This window comes from Helicoverpa armigera, chromosome 6 (assembly GCF_030705265.1).
Source record: "Helicoverpa armigera isolate CAAS_96S chromosome 6, ASM3070526v1, whole genome shotgun sequence".
Lineage (NCBI taxonomy): Eukaryota > Metazoa > Arthropoda > Insecta > Lepidoptera > Noctuidae > Helicoverpa > Helicoverpa armigera.
The window spans coordinates 4,658,638-4,678,227 of record NC_087125.1 but is presented as its reverse complement, the minus strand read 5'-3'; the positions used below and the strand labels follow the sequence as shown (position 1 = coordinate 4,678,227).

At 36.5% G+C, this 19,590-nt stretch overlaps 2 protein-coding genes across 3 annotated transcripts in view; one reads left to right on the top strand and one right to left on the bottom strand.

The window, feature by feature from the left end:
- The window catches only part of LOC110373077 (protein unzipped), a 28,846-nt gene extending 9,415 nt beyond the window's left edge, over positions 1-19,431 (top strand). The window contains exons 2-4 of one of the 2 annotated variants that reach the window (XM_021330202.3): positions 6,635-6,696; positions 16,062-16,270; positions 16,355-19,431. In XM_021330202.3, coding sequence (XP_021185877.2) covers positions 16,066-16,270; positions 16,355-17,517 — 1,368 coding nt within the window. In that variant the 5' untranslated portion in view covers positions 6,635-6,696; positions 16,062-16,065 and the 3' untranslated portion in view covers positions 17,518-19,431. The remainder of the gene's footprint in view (positions 1-6,634; positions 6,697-16,061; positions 16,271-16,354) is intronic. The other variant, XM_049852420.2, reaches the window with a different exon arrangement.
- Positions 1-19,590, bottom strand: part of LOC110373075 (mitoguardin) — a 48,475-nt gene that overhangs the window by 16,705 nt on the left and 12,180 nt on the right. The window lies entirely within an intron of this gene.

The following is a 19,590-nucleotide window of genomic DNA, read 5'->3' as shown; positions in this document are numbered from 1 at the left end:
ACAGACACATTTAATTTACTGCTGACTGTGATATCAGTCACAATTATTATGAAACCCTTGTCAAAGTGGGTAAAGTTATATATTTATTCAAGCTTTGGTCGTAAAATCACTTCACTTGAACTTCGAGAGCCTGGTCGCACGCAGTCCATCGTCTATGGCCATAAACTGTACAATTTTATTGCTATTACCCGTCATAATAAAGCTTGTCATTATTATATCGAACCTCTATGTACTTATCAGCCGTATTTGAATTGATTTAAATGTGTTTCTAAATAATTTTTACTGCATATCAATTGCATTCTCAACCAGATTAAATGTGTCTGCAGACTCGTACTAAATTTAATACTGTAAGATTAAAGATATTTCGTTTCAATATATCATATGACCGCTGCACTTGAAGTGTGACTCCCGTTAATGCACGCTCCACTGATTATCCATCTCTCATTACTGCACTTGCTCAAGGAGTACCTAGTTCTGGATCGCTGTCGATGATACGTGAGAGATATCATTAAAATTATATTGAATTAAGAAACAAGATAATAAGATCCTGGTTCTAAATCTCTACCGCAAATTATATGTAAGTTTTTGTGAAGGCTTTCATAACGTTGGCCGAAGTACGAGGTACATATTTATAAAGGTATAATGGACCATATAAGTTGAATAAAATATACACAACTAACAAAAAGTTACAGGCTTAACTGAAACTATTTTTCGGATAAAAATACTCAAATATAACATTTATGTAATAATGTAAATAACAAACACGTAATGTTCGTGTCATCTGTGCCACGCGTTATATGAAATGACCGCGGAAATTAATCGACGACCTTGCCTTGTAATCGTTTACACGTCATTCTCCAAATTAATGTTATTGTAGGCAAAAAACTTTGTTTAGTAACTCGATAAGTCTCGGCGCCTAAATCAAGACTATTAAAAGTGTTAATGTGATTTTAAGCGGCAATTCGTTGGCGTAGGATTCACAGTACCTATTAATCTTTTTTGAAATTTTAATATGCTCAATTTGGAAAACGATGATATATCTATGTATTAGACATCAGGGGATAACACGTGAACGCGCTCTACGTTGCAAGAGAAAAAAAAACAAAGAGTTAAAACCAACAAATTGATTGAATTCAAACAAACAACCCCGAACGTTGCTCGGAAACGGAACTCCGAAATGAAATTTTCACCGTAGCTGTTCACATCGGGAAAAACACGCTACAGGTCGTGTTGTCGGTATAATTGACGTACTCTCTGGTGCAGAATTTTCTACATGTTCGCATTGGAAACTGGATGAAGGCCATGCTCTCCTAGTTGCTCTCATATTGCAACTGGGTCAAGTTTATACAGACGGGAAATGTGAATGATATGCTTACATTGATAAAAAGTAATTCATAATTATCAATGTACATCTCGATGAGAGTTTAACACGGCGAAGGTTTTTACATATTATCCGATTGAAATTAAAAACTCGACCATTGTTAAAAGTTGATATCGACGTGTTCAGACAAACCTATAGACTCTCCCTTTACACTTCATTTATTACAATAAAACTCCGGTAAATTATCGTACCCTCCCGGTCCATTCTGTCCGTGGCTCAGAGTATTGTTAATGGCTCTCACCACGCGGAATGCAGGGCTCTCGAATCCTTCCGTTATTATGGCGTTCATTAATTAATATTCAATACGTATGCTTTGTTCCTTTGCCGTCGACCATGGAGTTATATTCGAGTACTTCAATTAACTCCTATTTGTTGAATTTGAGCAGCACTATAAGGAATGTGATAAGTACAGACACAAAAAATAACTATGCAGCTTTGCGTGTGACTAGAACATGCATCAAGAATTTAACCATCCAAACGTGACCGAGAAGTAAGCGAGTCCATTTGCGTCTCATCGTCAACTGGAGCCGTTTTTTGCAAGCAAATGGCGATTTCAAAAAGCTACGGTGACCGATGAGTCATCCCTGCGCTTGGTTCATTGCCCTCCTGTAACTTACAGCAGCCGTTATCGCACCAACCTACTCAAAGCCTTTACAAGAGTATAGTTGGGTGTTAAAATACGCTGGAGTCCGATAAGCTCGTTACTATTATAACCTTGATTTCTATTTCGTAGTATTCAAATGAGTGTTCAGAATCCAATAAAGACTCGAATCATTCATCTTAATACTGAATGCAAGTTCAAATGACTCACTCATCGAAGGAATTATGTGACGCATTGAATTTGTGAGTAATTCGTAGTAAGTTACAAGTATACGTTGGAATTGTATCAGCATTATTACGATGAGTCATTCCTCTCTGCAACATGTCCCTATAGAAATGTAGTTCCCGATGTGTGGTTTAATCCCCACGCTGCCGGACTACTAACAGCATTTCATATGCAAACGGCAAACTCTGCTTGCGTTCTGTTTACAAAGCGCAAAACTTTTTCGTTAGGGGAGCTAAACTTGGTCCATTTGCGGCAGAATAAAATACATTTCATGTCCACGTAATAAAGTAGACTTTTTCTACATTTATGTCAGCATTGCAATCTGAATCCTAAAAGAAAAGTTGTGTAGGTAAGTATTGAGTAGATAAGAAAATATTCCTCTGAATATCAAAGTATTTCGTAAAACTTCATTTGTATTCGGATGCTAACTTCGGACAAGGAAGTTAGTGAGATATTGTTCAATGTTTATTGCCCGAACAGTTTGTTCGGCAGGCAAAGTTGCTCGGCAGTAATTAATGCAAAGTTGGAAAGCTCCCGGCCCATATAGACGCAAAGTTAACAGCCATCGGGTATTATAAGCATGTGAACTTGTTACATAGAGGAATAATTAACTTCTGCGGGCTCCAGTTGCAAATTCAAAACATACTGTATACCTCAATTTGAATCAAATACAATGCGTTGAAGCCATAATTATAAATAGCTTCAGGTAACTATGACAAGAAATCTAAACCATTTAAAATTCACAGTCACCTCAAGGACACTGGTAGACATTACCATAACCGGAACCGCTCCGAATGAATATTATCTTTGTAAAGAACTATCTATTTGTTACCAACGCACGTTTTATGTGAGCACAAAACTAATTTATTGCACACTGTTTTAATATTTCATTCACACGATTTAAACTGTAAGCGATTATACTAGCATTGTTTTATAAATTGTAATTGGTTTACATTCGTAGCACGCCAACAATTTATAATTTTCATGCAGGTCAGCTTATGTACACAAAGAATAAAATCGAAGGTACTATTTAGTAATCTACATATGTCTAAGGGTCGTTTTACCTACCATTTTAGGCTACCATATATGTGCCGTATTAAAAATGAAGTTAAGAAACAATAGTGACTAAGAAAATACAAGAAGAAAGTTAAGAAAAAATATTTCAGTACGACTTTACACAATTACGGTTAAATCAAGTGAAGTCCTGGCAGCGGTATAAAGTTTGTAGGACATTTCCATTTTCCTCAGCGGCCCCTAGACCCTGTTTGCAATAAATATATAATGGAGGTACTGGGTATCGATTGCTTTACCAGAGGGGAGTTTTTATTACTGAACATTGAACAAGCATGACATCAGCAGCAATTTGTTACATGACATACTCTTCGTAGTACTCCCTAGGGTCAGCACGAATATTATTATAGAGTAATTATTTTATGGAATAATCTAGTAAAAGTAACTACTCCAATCTTGATATGTCGCTTCCCAAAAGGCTGTACTTTATAATACCTATACGTATACACAAAACCATTTAATCTATAATTTGCTTCGCCAAAAGCATCTATATCCTAATCTTGCAGGAGTGTTACCAAATCCGATTAAAGAACCGGCCCATAAGTTCGGACTATCTCAAAATTGAATCCAATTTGAATTTTAAACTGTTTCTAACCATTTATCAGAGCATTATCCGTGGGGGAACCTCGATGCCGACCGAGCGATTAATGAAACCTTTTTTTGGCAAATGATGCCAGATCGCAATCCTCGATTAAAAGTCGAAAGAGTCCGAGATAAGTCCAAGAGATTAGAGTTAAACTCAAAAAAAAATCAAGCCCATTTTTCACGAAGTTCGCACATCTGTGTAAAAAATTGCAAATGAATACTTTGCTTTAATAATTAATAAGATCTACCTAAAAGCATAAACTAATGAGCAACTAGGGCAGCAACCCCCATGTCGGTTTCTTGATCGTTTGAGGGTACTAGAGTCTTGAATAAATGAAATGCAATTAGACTAGGGTGCCACCTCACAGTAACACAACACTGCGAGAAACCGTTTATAAAAAAAAACTGTAAATCTCAATAGAACGCACAGAAAGGCAAAGGGGGAGGTGTGATTATCAATTTAAATGTAATATGCTTTTACAATCCTCTTTTCCGGGCTGATAATGCAGCGAGCACATCATTTACTCAAAGGGGTGTGGTAAACATATGTATCACACGCGCGATTACTACTGATGGCACATTTTCGGTGTAGCCGACCACTATAATGTCTATAACCTATGGGATGATGCCTTTAAGGGTCGTGTTTCAGTCTGCTAATTCGGAGGCAGGTTGCAAAAGGACGGGCCACGTGCGGGGCGTCGCTATGGCAACAGAGGAAACTACGCTGTTCCACAACCCCCCACCACCCTACGGGAAACGACCTATAGTCTCGACATTTCCAAGCTAGCCGGGAAAATAATTTATACTCGAAGCTTGCTTTTCATTTTAGCGAACAAGGACCTTAAAGACGGCATAATCATTTTGGCTCTATATTTTATTTCTGTTTTTAGAATATATATATAAAAGAATGTACCGTTTTTAAATAGCCAAAATATTTTTATAGCCAAAAGGTGGGTAACATGCCATTTTGTTACCAATAATATCTGAGGGATCCTCATCAAATCAGCGGCCCGTAATAATAACTCTATTACACAAAGGGATGCGAGATTTTGTCAGGCAATTTAGAATGGGATTGTGGGGGCGGTTTGTATGGGCTGCCATATCTCCCGTCAAATGACGTGCATATGAATGAGGCGTGTTTGATACAAAACAATTAAACTGCCTGACTTAGGTGACAAAGAGTTAAGAATACGCAAATAGTACAAAAGACTTAGTTTTTCTTTAAACAAACGGAAGCGAAATACAACGAGGGAAAGGAAACAAAAAACTTGGCGAAAATATATGATAAAGGTCGGCCTAAAGTCCATGGAATAAAAAGGTTGCTTGTATTTGCCAATTCCCTTGCCTCTTTGGTTATTTGACCCCTGTCAAGACAATTGCCTGTCCATCGAGTTCCCCTCGCGTTATTGGAAATCCTGGCTCTCTCGCGCGTTCTTGTGGTTAACTGAGCAATCTGCAAAATGGGATTATAAACCGCATACACATGCTGTATTTATTCCTAACATACATAGGTATATGTAATATACCTACACAAAGTGCACACAGAAAGGGATAAATATATCGATAAATAGAGGTAGAAATGATTATTCTTTCAACTATAAATTACACATCGTGATACAGCCAATTAAAAAAAATGCAAGTAAAATTCGGTAAATTGATCCGATTCTGTGCTGTATCGGTTAATAACCCACTAACTAACGAAGAGACTACCGATGCCGCCTCGCCCGGATGTCGGCGAATCTACTAGTTAATGGACAGATCGATCAAAAATGTTCGGCTCATATTGCAGTTGGGCTCGGAACTAAGTGCAATCAAGTGATAATTTTCAGTGCTCGCATGAACTAAGCACTTCCCGTGCACTTTGTAATTATTAAACCGGAGACACAACACATAAGAGGTGGTATCTGGTTTCCAAGTGTTCATTGTAACAGTCGTGGACAATGGGACCGTTGCCGTGGCGAAGGCCGACTCAGCGCCGCATAACGACTGCATTATAAAACGCACTTGCATCAACTCAAACACGCGTTCTTTCGACTTGTTGCATAATCCTGGATTTTTCCAGAATGATAGGTCTTACTTATTATGTTTTAATAATATGATTATTTTATGTTAATATATTCTTAAGTCTTGCATTCAGTATAGTGTTTATTTCTTTGTTATGGGTGACCACGTACTGTCAGTGGATTATGACAGTATTGCGGTTTTGTATGTTCATTTATTAATGACACATACAAACGACAGCGCAGTAAACAAATCCAGCCATTTATGTTTAGTGCTCATCAGCAATTTCACTTAGAAATTGTGACTAATCTAAGCAGCTGCTTGAATTTGATATTGTTGAACATCTGTTGCATAAAACAACTAAAAAACATAATAGGCAGCTGCAGCCACTTTAATGCAACTAGTTTTTATTGCAAAGATTCTCCGCGTTCGCGACCATTAAATAATTATCTTCCTTGTTAATACTGTTATGTACCTGATACGAAGAACACAGTAATCAAATACATTAGTGTACGCGATTATACACAAGAAATTCTCACAACATCCTGACCACATAACAGTGCTAGATTTTATAGATCTACACAGTTACGTCAGTCACGTTTGGAAGATATTTTTAATTTAAGCAACAAATTAAGGACAAGGTCTTGTTCGTTTGAGAATGGGACCGAAATAGTATCGATTGAACTAAATGACAATCGTCTTGTATATTTCGGAGTATTCGTTACGACGTGGAAAAATATAACAATAACAAATGTTTTCTTATCTTTCAGATTTTGTGAACCAGTTGGAGTTATTTGTCATCCTGGAAATTTTATAGCCTTTCCCAAATAAGGTAATTTTTATATCCTAAAATTTAATAAAAGTTGCAATTTTAATATTCAATGTATTGCGATCTCTTATGTGAGTAGTTAGAGTGCGTGTACCACATGGTAATCAGTTTGAACTTGACAAAGTCAATTACAATTTGTAACACAGTCACGGCGCAATTTCATAGTTGCCATACCAAACATACCCAACAGGCAACAACTGAAGCGAGACGCACTCGCCGCAAAAAGCACACGAAATTGACAATTCAATGGAATGTTTCGGTGATGCCATCAACGTTCTAAAAATAGTCACGACGAGCACGTTCGAGAGTTGCCCACTATCATCCTGTCAGGAGTCAGGACGGGCCACAATTGGCCTCTCAATATCAAACAAGTGCCGGATCTGCATCGCGAGTTACGCAAATGACCATTATCCTAACGACTTAATAGGGAAATACAGAATTCGCCTGGAAAACTCCAGAGCCAATGTTTATGTATGAAAAGCTTCCATGACAGACAACAAGATTTCACTGCGTTATGTTTACAGTTATGTTTAGGGCGCTTGAATTTTGGAAGTTAGAAAAGTGCAGCCAAAATTAGGCCAATGTGTCGTCGGTATATCGTAAGTGCCACTATTACCGACAATCAGACGGCGACCTTGCTGCTCGTTGTCGCGCAAATCGTGGGGAGCCCCAGATTGTCGTTCTCTCCATCCGCTTTTTGCACTTCATTACATAATCCCCCAGATCCAAGTGTATACCCGTTTGGCACGATAAACAAGTATACATATTCGCTTTTCCTCAAAACGTCATCTACTTGATAATTTATGTTATTGACAACCGTAAAATGACCAAAGGTTTATATGTTTATACGGCTGTCTAAGTCGATAAAGTTCTAAGACATGTTTTTGTAAGTCGTGTGCGTATAACATTGCAGAAGGTTGAACACGACACGTTCTAAAATGGACAACAGCTTGTCAGAGCGGCTCAACAAATTGCCGTAATCAATATGACTTATCTTCAGCAATTGAGGTGTCGGTTTTCACCCGATCTTAATGCACTTTGCTTTCTAATGTCTGTAGTCCATAATGTTATGTGTTGTACATGTTTTGTTATAGTTGGTATATTCAGGTAGCTGTAGTTGTTGGTACATACAACTTTATCTCAATGTATAATATTAATTAAATCTTGCATTGATGATTCCTCATTTATTTAAGACAAATTACTAATATCTTTCTGCCCAAACAATACATTATGAGAACAGGTTAGTTCAGTACTCAAATACATAACAGCGTTGAAAAAGTTGTCGTACAACAGAGTTTGTTTAGACTGGACAAACAACTAAGGTTGGTAATGTCGGCTGTGTGACAATTAAGATTCATCGATATGTTTGCTTCCATGCCAGTTGAAGCTTCCGCTTGCGATATTTCCAATCTTTATATGAGAATTATGTATGTATGTATGAATATAAACGGTATAGGACATGTAAGTAATTCATAAATATGCTGATAGGTAATCTGCAATACGGACATTTATTATCTTAATACATTATGTATGTATTATAATTCACCTAATTTAAACGCCATCCACGATACTTCTAGTACTAAATTGAAATATTTATGGAGAGACATAACATTCAGGTACATGCTCCTATTCGCACACATGAAGTTCCACTCTCATAGAACGAACAGTTGTTCCCGTTCGTTTCATGAGCTAATACTAGTTTACGGTCGTCTAATAAGTAAATTGTACGCCAACCTTTAACTACATAATTTGTAATAAATCTTTTGGTCCCTCATTTAACCGCGTTTGACATGGAAAATTGCTAGTTCTAACATCGGTCCGTAGATCGGCGCAGGCGGCAGGTGCGATGATACGGACTCTATCCGAGCTTGTGTTAATTAGCCCCTTGCCGGTTGATTTATAGCCTAACTTTGTCTTAGGATAAACCATGCTTAATTTATCTAAGCGCAGCCTTCGGTCCACGGCCGATGACGCGCTAAAATTGTGGATGTCCGTTTAGATATACACTATAATTTATGCAGCGTTTAAAATGTATATCTAGGCAATCCACTTCGATTTAGATTAGTGTAAAAGCAACATAGCAGATTGTAGTATAAGTTAATCGGGACTACAAGTTAAGGGTATAAAAATCGCACCTGCAGTTCTTCGTGAATTATTTGTTCTTCGTGAAGTATTTGTTGTTTATATCTGAATTATTACCTCAAATCAAGTCTGAGTACATAAAAAAAAGATTAACCGCGAATAAGAAGAGAAATTAACCGCGAATAATGGTAATCAAATGAATAATCACTGATTAAAATCTAAAGATAAACTTATTTTGAATGAGTCAGGAGTTCAGAACCCTTTGCAGACAGCACAACGAACTTTGAACGGAAATTACTGCAGGAACCTGAACTGTAATTATGATTAAAACAGCTCTGCCGTTATTATCATGGGACATCTCCCGACCAACGCCGTCACGCCTCGCGGTTGCCACTGCGAACTCGAAGCGAACAAATACTGCCCGTCCAAACGGAACTATCTCATTCATAATTTTAACTAGCGGAAGTTAACTGTTTTACAAACAATAAGCAAAAATATACTTTTTATTGAGTGCACATCACCAATGACCTCTATTAAGGTAATGGAAAAGGTACCCGAGATACCATGTGGGGCACGAACAGGCCATTGCGTGACGAATGTGGACATACCGTTCTCACTGCGTCTACTACACGAGTGAAATTACAGTGTTTCACATCCGTTTTCTAAACTATATACAGATAATATCGAACAATATTCGATTTTTAAGTACTTAACGGAAAATATGCCGAGTAAACTTAAGAACATAACCACGCGATAAGCCATCCCTTCCTGTGGAAGACGATAAGAAATAATCATAAACCTACATGCAAACTGGGTATAACAATTCTCAAAAGCACCTTCTAACCATACAATGTGTGAAGAAACGACGTTCAAATTCATTTGATTGGCGCTCATTGAGCACTTAATTGTGTTGTCAACTACGTCTACGAGCTCAAGGCGACATCGTCAACAAACCACAAAGCCCGCATCCTATTGTTTTAAAAGCTTTGAAGAGATATTCAAGTACGCCTCATATGAGGCTAGTCGCGGTACAACACCCCTCGCAGCTTCGTTCACAACATTTTATTATACCATAGTCCGTCTGTATTATGTTTTTGTTATAAAAAATACACATTTTCTGGATGGCGCGACGCGGATCTGTTATAACGTTTATGTGTTCTGGATAACAAGGCTGAACTGAAATGCAATAGGCTTTATTGGTTGTATAAATATGTCACTGAAAAGCAAAGAATCGGTGAATTAACGGTCCATTTATTCCATTGCGATCAAGATACGAATCTGAGGCGCCATAGTGTACGAGTATGTGAAGCAGGCTATGCATGCATGAAGTTGTTCCCACGCTATCAGCTGGTTCACGCGCCAGCGCGCGCGCACCGGCCTGTGTGGCACTGCTAGCTGCCAGCGTCACTGCCTGCCTGATAGTAATGACCAACCGCACTGATTAACACCATTCATTAATCAAGGCAGAAAACGAGAAAATAAAAAGCAAGCTCATCAATATGCTATCAAAATAGTAAATTACACGAGTAAAACCACTGTTTCCAATTTGGCAACTTGGCAGAGCAGACTCAGATGAATACTAATAAAGAGAAAGATTTATTGACAGTTAGCAGCGGTACACGAGAGACGATGGCGCCCGGGAGAGCTATTCGCAGTGCCGTGGCTGCAAAAACACATATCATCGGCATTCATTGGACGTATGTTGCATTGTTCTGCGTGTACCGCTAACTTGTAAAGATTAAATGTAAAAACATACAAGCAGTACCTACATATCTCAGAAAAGTTTATGAATAACTAACTGCATTCAGTGGAAAACCATTTTGGGCGTTGCACTCAATTTTATTCTTTAGTTAAGCAATATAAAAGTAATTGTGTTTCCCAAAAGAAAAGCCACAAAATTGGTAACGGCACTTAAAAATCCAATTTGTGAAGACTCCGTTAGAAACCTTCCTACGATAATCAAGTGGTACCGATTCATAGTGAATGTAAACCATGGTGTGAACCTCTTTCTAAATAACTAACAAACAAAAAACTGTTAAGGCAATAATGTGACCTTGTTCGAGCTTTCACTAAAGCGACAATGCACTGATATAAATAGTATGTAGGTACACTTGCTAAAGAAAGCCGAACTCGTTTCATTAGAACTACAGAGATGAAACGTCGTTTGATAACGAAGCCATTACTGCGATAATTGCCTCCCAATGAGGACCGCCCATCTAACACCCGACTGCGACTATAGACCACTGCAATGTATTTAACAATGTTGACATGACAAATGGCGGTTCTAAATATAGAAAGAAACAGCGCAAAGTAATAGTCAACTTTATTGTTCCTTTTTAATACAGTAAAGGCGTATTCTTAATGGTTTTATCCTGTCGTGAGATATGAAGAAAGGTCAATGGGACCCCTCGACGAATGGACTTGGCAATGATCGTACGCTTAATAGAATAAATTGAGTGGTTATTCAAATAGTTCATATTCTTTAAGAATGCAAAAGAGGACGTTGTCACTGCAGAATTCATTCTAAGAGTTCATAGGTGCAATTTAATTGCATAAGGAATAAAAAAGCTGTAGCGGTTCTGCTACGGTAGAGTGAATGAATAGTTATTTAAAATTCTCAATTAATATTGCAAACCGTTAGAGTAAAAACTTCACCAATGCTGTTAATATATAAGGCGTGCTATTTAATTAGCACAGTGTCCGACTCACCCCAGAGCCTTTGCGCTAACGTTAACGGAATATTTGCATTGTAAGCAGCAGCACAACTGGGTTAAAAGCTTAGTGCTGTTTCGCAGAGTCGGATCAGGACAATAAACGCGCATACAACTTGTATAGAGTGGTCGTGTAATGTTTCCAGAGTTTTAGAATTAAATATGCCAATGTATGTTTCAGTTCCACATTGAACATTGAAGCGTGTAGGTAATTTGCTAAAATTATTCATGAGGCATAAGGTGTTCTCGGTTCAGTGGCGTTGACATTTATTTGCTTATGAATATGATGACCCTAAACATGCTTCATAAACACACACGTGTATGTGACATTTCATAACTTCTATTAATGTTCTGCAGAGTGTACGGTACTTATTTTAAATATGCTATTAAAATTAACTGTTAAACTTCTGCCAAGAATTCGTTCCTAACCTTGTACTTCCTCAATGTGTCAGTTGATCTAGTATCTACTATTTTCCTACATGGGTAGTATCAATATTTTTACAAAACGTAAACGATACCTTATTGCATCTATTTTATAAAGCATCATACCTATTACCCATAAATGTTAGTACGTTATAGCCGACAGTAATCCTGTCTAGTATTATTGATTGCATGTGGGTAATGCGATTAGCGTACGAGCTATTGCCCGGGGAGCTTACCTCCTTACAATAAGTACATTGATTAAACGGCGATATCTTAGTGCCTTAGATACTTTGTGTTTTTATATTGATGGCATCTATGTAAAATGAAAACACAATGATATCAACTGTTATGTAGAAGCTATTTTAAAAACTGTGACTCATATAATATAACAGACGTAATTATAGCAAGACTTCGTAGTTAACGTCAAGATTAATGATCTCTGTCGGGACAATGAAGCGTCGGAACTGAAGATAAACAAGTACCATCTAAAGTACTTGGTACCGAGATAAACAATATAAGCGAAACAATTCAATGAATCGTATGCGAAGGTTTATTTCGGTTCACTACTTGGATGAACTTTCTTTGGGTCATTTGCTTCTTGGTTTTCCGAGACCAAGTCATTTGCTTCTTGGTTTCCTTGGAAGTTAAAAGAATCATTCTTAAAAGACAGAAAGTTCTTGATTATTAAATCTTTGTCTCAACCCATTAGTACAAACTTTTGTCACTATTATGCGTACATCACAATATTCTATAAGAAAAGCCAACCCCTCCGGAAAAGTTTAACAACATTGACATTCATAGAACCATTGAGGTTGGCACATATATTTGCAATTTAGTTATGGCTACGGGCAAACTATTCATAAAATGTGACCTCGAAAGCTGCAGTCACCACAAACCACGTCGCTGAACAACATAAACTTTTATAGCCAGCAATATTGTTACAAAATACGAGTTTGCCTTTACCTAACATGATGTCATGTTTGAAAAATACTGTTTCTGTACAATATCTTTGCGCAGTTTACTCGGATTTCATGATGACATGATTACCTTATCGGCCGGATAAAATAATATTGCATTCAGAAAATGTTAACACTTGTCCAAGATCCACTAGTGAGATCAAGTGAATTCGTGAAATTAAATATGTCACAAGCACAACACGTCCGAAAAAAATGAATCCCTTGTTTTTGTTTGGAAAAATGTAGTGAAAGAGAAACATCCTAGAGGGGTGGTGATGATCCAGTGAAGTGAGGTAACTCAGACGAAAGATTTCCCTGTTTTGTTTGTAGTTTGTCTCCCCTCGTCGCATCGAGAGTTGCTCTAAAACACGCAGACGGGAGGTATTGTTTCGGAAGGAACGTATGGGGTGTTTAAATCGACTCATTAAAGCCACCGCTGAGTAATTGTCTGGGCTTCCTTTGTTCAAGTTATCATTCTATCATCTCGTTTCACAGGGGACGACGTAGTTTACTGTAAATTACTCTATCAGATTGCGAATTTACCATCAAAACATTACACAGTAGACTTCATCTAATCCAGGATTAATTGTTGTTTTAATCTCGTCAGAGATGTTACCGAGAAGACTAATAGTTCATATCGATATGATTCTTATTATGTTCATTATTATAGTTTTGTATCCGTTTCAGAAGAAGTTATTTATCTAAAGCATTTCTAAGAATACAAGAAGTTCAGCTCAGTAGAAAGCAGTACCTGCCGAATAAATGTTGGAAATAAGCCATACTATATCATATGAAGGATGAAGCAAAAACATACATACAGAGAAATCAGTTAATCGATTCAGCTAGGTGTCATATTGGCGGGCACACAAAAGCTGCGTTTGGACACGCTATGCGCGCCGCCACAAAGGGACTCGATTGACTCGGCCTGACGGAATGCGACCTAGCCAAAGTTAATTTTGCGTACTGCGGGACAATAGAACGAAATTAAAATAATACAAAGCGTTGTTACAAGTCAATTGTTGCATTTAAATCCTATATTGTTTTCATTACGAGTTTAGAAAAAAAGATAAATTGTGTTATCTTATACTCTTGTTTATCGCGCTTTATTCACGTCTAAACTTGATAGAAGGTGAATATTTTCTTATCGTGTAACCTATGACCGAATTAAATATTTCCAACTTTACTTGTTCACATCTGGCGATTGGGAATAAGGAGCGCTTGTCCAGAATATAATTAAAGCTATAAATCTACCGTGACTAATTACGTATACTTTATGGCAGAGTATCCCTATTGGGAAACCAATATTTCATAAGTTAATCAAATAACAAAGGGACGGGAAGAGTCGGGATTTGTGCCGCACAAAATGGTCCGTGTCAATCTCCAATTGAACTTATTAAATAGAATTTACTCGTATGGCCACTAACGATGATTTATTGGTGGTTCTAATACTTCTAATGTTTATAGATGATTTGTTATTAAAAGATAAGGATTCATTGCAGTGCTGTGCAGTTCAGCAATTTGCATTATTAGGTATTATAAAATGTTTAATATTTCGAATTAAAAGTTCGTAGACGTGATGGTAAACAAAACATAAAAAGTTCGTAAAAAAAAAAAAAAAAAACAATGATATTTTATAAAGAGTTTCTTCAGATTAAAAAATGTGTACTTACATAAATTAATGAAGGCGGAAAGGCGACTTACCTGAAAATAAATAATGCAATTATGAATAGACATACTTTGCACATAGCACAATTATGTATACTTATCCTAAACTCTAGTAAAACCTGTGATTAATAAGTGTTTAGTTAACCAGTTAGCCTTGTATATTGTATCGTACAAAGCAACAATTATATAAACTGTCTCATTTATATTAATCAACATCTACTGAGGTGATGGCATCATTACGTTAAATCCCTAAGAGACTATATACAAACAGCAGTAATAGTGTGTTTAATCCTGATTGTATAAAATAATCTATAATCAAGTTAAATCTACATAGAACACATCACGTTAACAAAACAAATCGGATGAAACATGACGTACCTAGTAAATAGGATAACTAGAAGCAAATGCAAGTTGTCGCCTGAACTGACTTCAATCGATTGTCCTCCACCTACTTACACGCCTACTGCATCTAGAACATCTTTCCGCTATTATTCCGCTATACTTTTTATTATATCAGAAAACGTTTTCACATTATAAAATAATTTAACCTTTTTCAAAGGAGTCCGTATAAAACGAACGAATTTTTGAGATACAAAATATAATGTAATACCGTATCTCCCGCATCAACTTTGCTAGGGGAGACATCGTTGAGCTCAGCGCGATCTGCTTTCAGTAACGTAACTTAGTCAAGGAAATTGAGTTTCCGGAAGATCGAATCCCACCACAAGCTTTTTAGCCGATGTACTCACAAAATATAATGTAAACTTTTATAAAATCTGGTCTATAGCAACCAGGGCTTGTTGGGTATAACTTATAACTATAGGGTCTATAAACAGGTGCCACAAGAAATGGTATACTTTGATATTCTTTTTTAACATGTTAACTGCCAATTATAAAACGCGATAAGCAGGGAAAAACGAATGCTTTCATATCTTGTGAATGTACATTTAGATAAAATTTTGGGGTCGCAGCAATTTATTGCTGAAGGGTCGTTCGAATGTTAATGCAGCATTTTTGGAGTAAGCTCAGAAAAACCTTTATGACCGGCATGGTTGTTACCATGGCAAAAGTAGGTAGCTATTGAACCCATGCAACGTAATATCCATCGGATATGGTTTATTCAGTAATACTCTTAAGAAATTTTCCACCCCATGATTTGTGAAGCAATCAAAAACGATCGCTTAGAAAACAAAGGCGGCGCGTAAAATTTTCTTTGTTTACCTACGGTGAAAAGTTTTAATTTCTCGTTTACGACTCTCAATTTATTTTTACATTTAATTTTATCAGAAAATCGTTTGCTGGCACTATGCTCTGTATTTTTAAACTATACTTGTTTGAATCTATCCGCGTAAATATTCAGGTCAAGTAGGACCATAATATTTATAGGTGATTTAAAAATATGTTACTGGTATTCAATTCATGTACAACATATTCCATTAAAAACATTATGTTTGATGGAACCAAAAGTTTTCTGGTAAAATAAATTATGTTTTCTTGTCGTTCTTACAGAATATTTGTTTCATTGTTACAGTGCCATGATGAAGAGATACAGAAATTGCCAAAGTGGATGGTGGGTGGTGCTATTGACTGCCACTCTGGCAGTTCATACGGCTGCCGAAGCTGGAGCTGGGCTGTACAACTCGAAGCTAAAACAAGTTACTACATCAAGCACTTTAAAATGGACCAACCATAAGAAAGAATCCATGAGCAACTATGTCATAGGAGCTGAATCTGAAAAAGGTACAGTGTGTAAAAAAATCTGGAATCCACGATTTTAAGTTTTCTAAGTGACTTCAGAAATATAACCAATGTCATCTTTTGCAGGTCCCATCTATTTGTGCAGAGCGCGCCACGAGGGTGATATGATTCTAGGACAGCTTCGGCCAGACTACACATCCTGCGCTGTGTCTTCAAGCAAGAGCTACAATGTATTCGAGGTTCTTGAGAATATTGAAAATGCATCTTTGATAAATTGGATACCTTGGTTCAGATTTCATGCTAAACCCAGCGGAGGTGTTGTAGTAGACTCATCCGTCGATTCAGTATTCATTGGAAGGATGGTAGCTCAAAGCGGTTATTCACATTATATTGGGAGAATTGCTTACGAAAACGTCATCGGTCAGTTAATCACCTTTGATGACAAGAATAATGAAATTATTGAAAACAGTGGTGAAATATTGAAAGAAATTGAACCACTGAGTTATAAATTAGAGAATGTAGTATTAGATCGAGCTACGGAGCATGTTAGGCAATTGGACCCAGAAGTTTTTGAAGAACGCATTCTGAAGAATGAAGATGACGTTGCCGCTACAGTTACTACAGAAATTGAATATGACTTCAATTATACATTATCTTGGGGTCATGGCCACGGAATAGCTATCGGTCTTAATACGACTATTGAATCAGATGATGGCATTTCACAAATACAGTGGGCAAATCCCTTCACTGAGCGTAGGACGAAGTTATATAAACTTGAACAGTATTTAGAACCAGGAACTGCGTGTAATGTTACATTCAGAGGCAACAATACAAACAGTGACGTGCAGTATACCGCTAAACTGGTGACTTTCTACAAAGACAATGATCCTCGATCAAGACAAATGAGAGGACAGCGTATTGAAGATACATTGGAGGTGGAAGCAATTTACGGGGAAATTTATTTTTTGGCAAATAACACTTTGGTGCCCACAACTACTACCACTACGACAACTACAACCACTACTACTACCACGACTCCTCCGCCAGAGACAGCGCCACCAGTTCCTGAGGACAATGACGTAGCCGCGATGAAAAAGGCAGATCAACCTGAGCAGATGGACAGCAGTGATATGACGAACGAAAGCGGCGAGGGCATGGTCAAAGCTCCGGCGGCAAAAGAAGACATTAAAAAATCTGTAGTAGGCGGACTTGGCAGCAACCCCAATGGAGCAAATATCAGGATTGTCACATTCACGTTGTTTATTCCAACGCTTCTACTTTTATTTTAAAAGAAAATTTAAATCTGTGTAAATAGCGTGAAAAATATCATTAAAATTATAGATGCTTGGTCGTTTATACATGTACGTTTTCGCAACTAAGCTTGATGCTGTTGTTTATAAGTCGAGGCACGGATTTACCTTTTCCTCGATGAAATGTAAATAATTTTGTTTTCTTGACATTCCTGTTATGTGATTTCATTCCAATATGTAAATTGAGGAGCCAAAATTTATCGCATAACTGTAAATAGATATATATCTGTAAATAGTTACTGATACGGAAGTCGCAGAGCGGCGAGGAGATTGCCATTGTAATGTATGTAATGACAATGGAAACACCGTAGATAGGGATAATGATACTGAGAGGAGAAGGACACTGTTACCAATGACAAGCTGTTATCAAATCACAATATACAATTGTATATCTTGGACAGTAAATACATTCGTGATATCAGAATGAATTTCAAAATTCGAAATCAAAATTAAAGAAAACACGTTACCGACAATATTTTAAATGTTGCAATGTACAAAACACAATACATATTTAGGTATTCCTTATACTTTAAATAATTAATTTCTTTTGATGAATTTGTTTTTGCTTAAAGGCTAAAGCCATGTTTTTAAGTAATTGTTAATATTATAAACATCTTAAAAGTTATATGTAAAGTTTAAGTAATTTATTTTTATCGTATTCCGTTACCTAATATTAATAAACTTTAGAAAATTATTGATAAAATTTGTCCTATTTTGTTGCCCCGCTAGACTTTACTTTGTACAATATGGCAACTTGTTGTGCGTTCAATCAACAGCTTTCAGTTTCCCAAGATAATAAACTTCTTTAAAATTTTACGCACACTTTAATTATTTTCGCGAAATATATAGTAAGTAAGCACATCGTTTAGTACCTCTTACCTTTTAGTATTTCATATTTCCTAATATTAATTGTTATTTTTAATTTTAAGTTACGAGAGTCTAAGAAATCCAGAATTAAAAGATATTATTATTTTAAAACGTTTAGCCGTAGCGTTCAAATAATTTATTTTGTTTTTATTATCACTTATACGTACTAATACGCCTAAATTCAAATTATTTTCACACCGATTCAAACTCGTTGCTAAAGGCATGAGATTTAGCTGCAGATGACTTTGTTAATTAAGCCAAAGTTGTACTTTGTAAGAAATCCATTAAAAAATTGCATCCCTCCGGAAATTAAACTCTTCATTCTTGTTAGTTGTTAGTAACAAGTAGACTAATAGATTTGGCATCGTTTGGTAGTAGTATGCTTAGCGGACTTTTGTCAAATGTGTAAAGAAAATGAATGATATTTTTGTATGAATTGAAGTCGATTGTAAGTGTTCGCCTTAATTGTAAGAGAACTGTCTTCATCTCCTTGAGTTGGCTTTCCATTTATATAAATTTTTGTAGACCCGAATGTGTTGGTATTCCTCTTCTCGGAATGCGAATACATATGTTTTAGTTTTATAACACAAAATATATTTTACGTATGTATAATCTTGGTTAATTATATTTTAAAAGTAACGTTTAATCAACGTCCCACCTAGCGTACCATTATTGGATAAGACTTAAAATATTATAATTCAGCTTTTAAATATTTTGTCTCTGATGTCGTAAATTGATGTTAGAACTTATTGCGAAACATTAATTAATATCTACAAAGAAAGTCAAGGCCTGTATGTTCAACGTCTAATATTTAAGGAAATTGCTTCTTCCCGTTAGGTAGAAAATCTATTCCATAATATTAAGGCATGTTCTATTGTTGTACCTATATGTAATTGAAATAGACCTGCTAATTGGGTAGATATTAAAAAGATGAATCTCATAACATCAACATTGTTTTGCGAAGCATAATTGTGATGTTCCATGTAAGTTTACTTTGTTTAAATTCATTAAAGTGTAACTGAAAGACTTTGTGATTTTATTTGGCGAATCAACTTTACCTAGTCCTAGTCCTACGAGCCACAATTAATAATCAAACCAAACTCATAGCACTGCTTCTCACAACCTTCTATGACTGATTCTTGGAATTAATCATATTTTAAGACGGTAGAGATATTAAATTAAAAT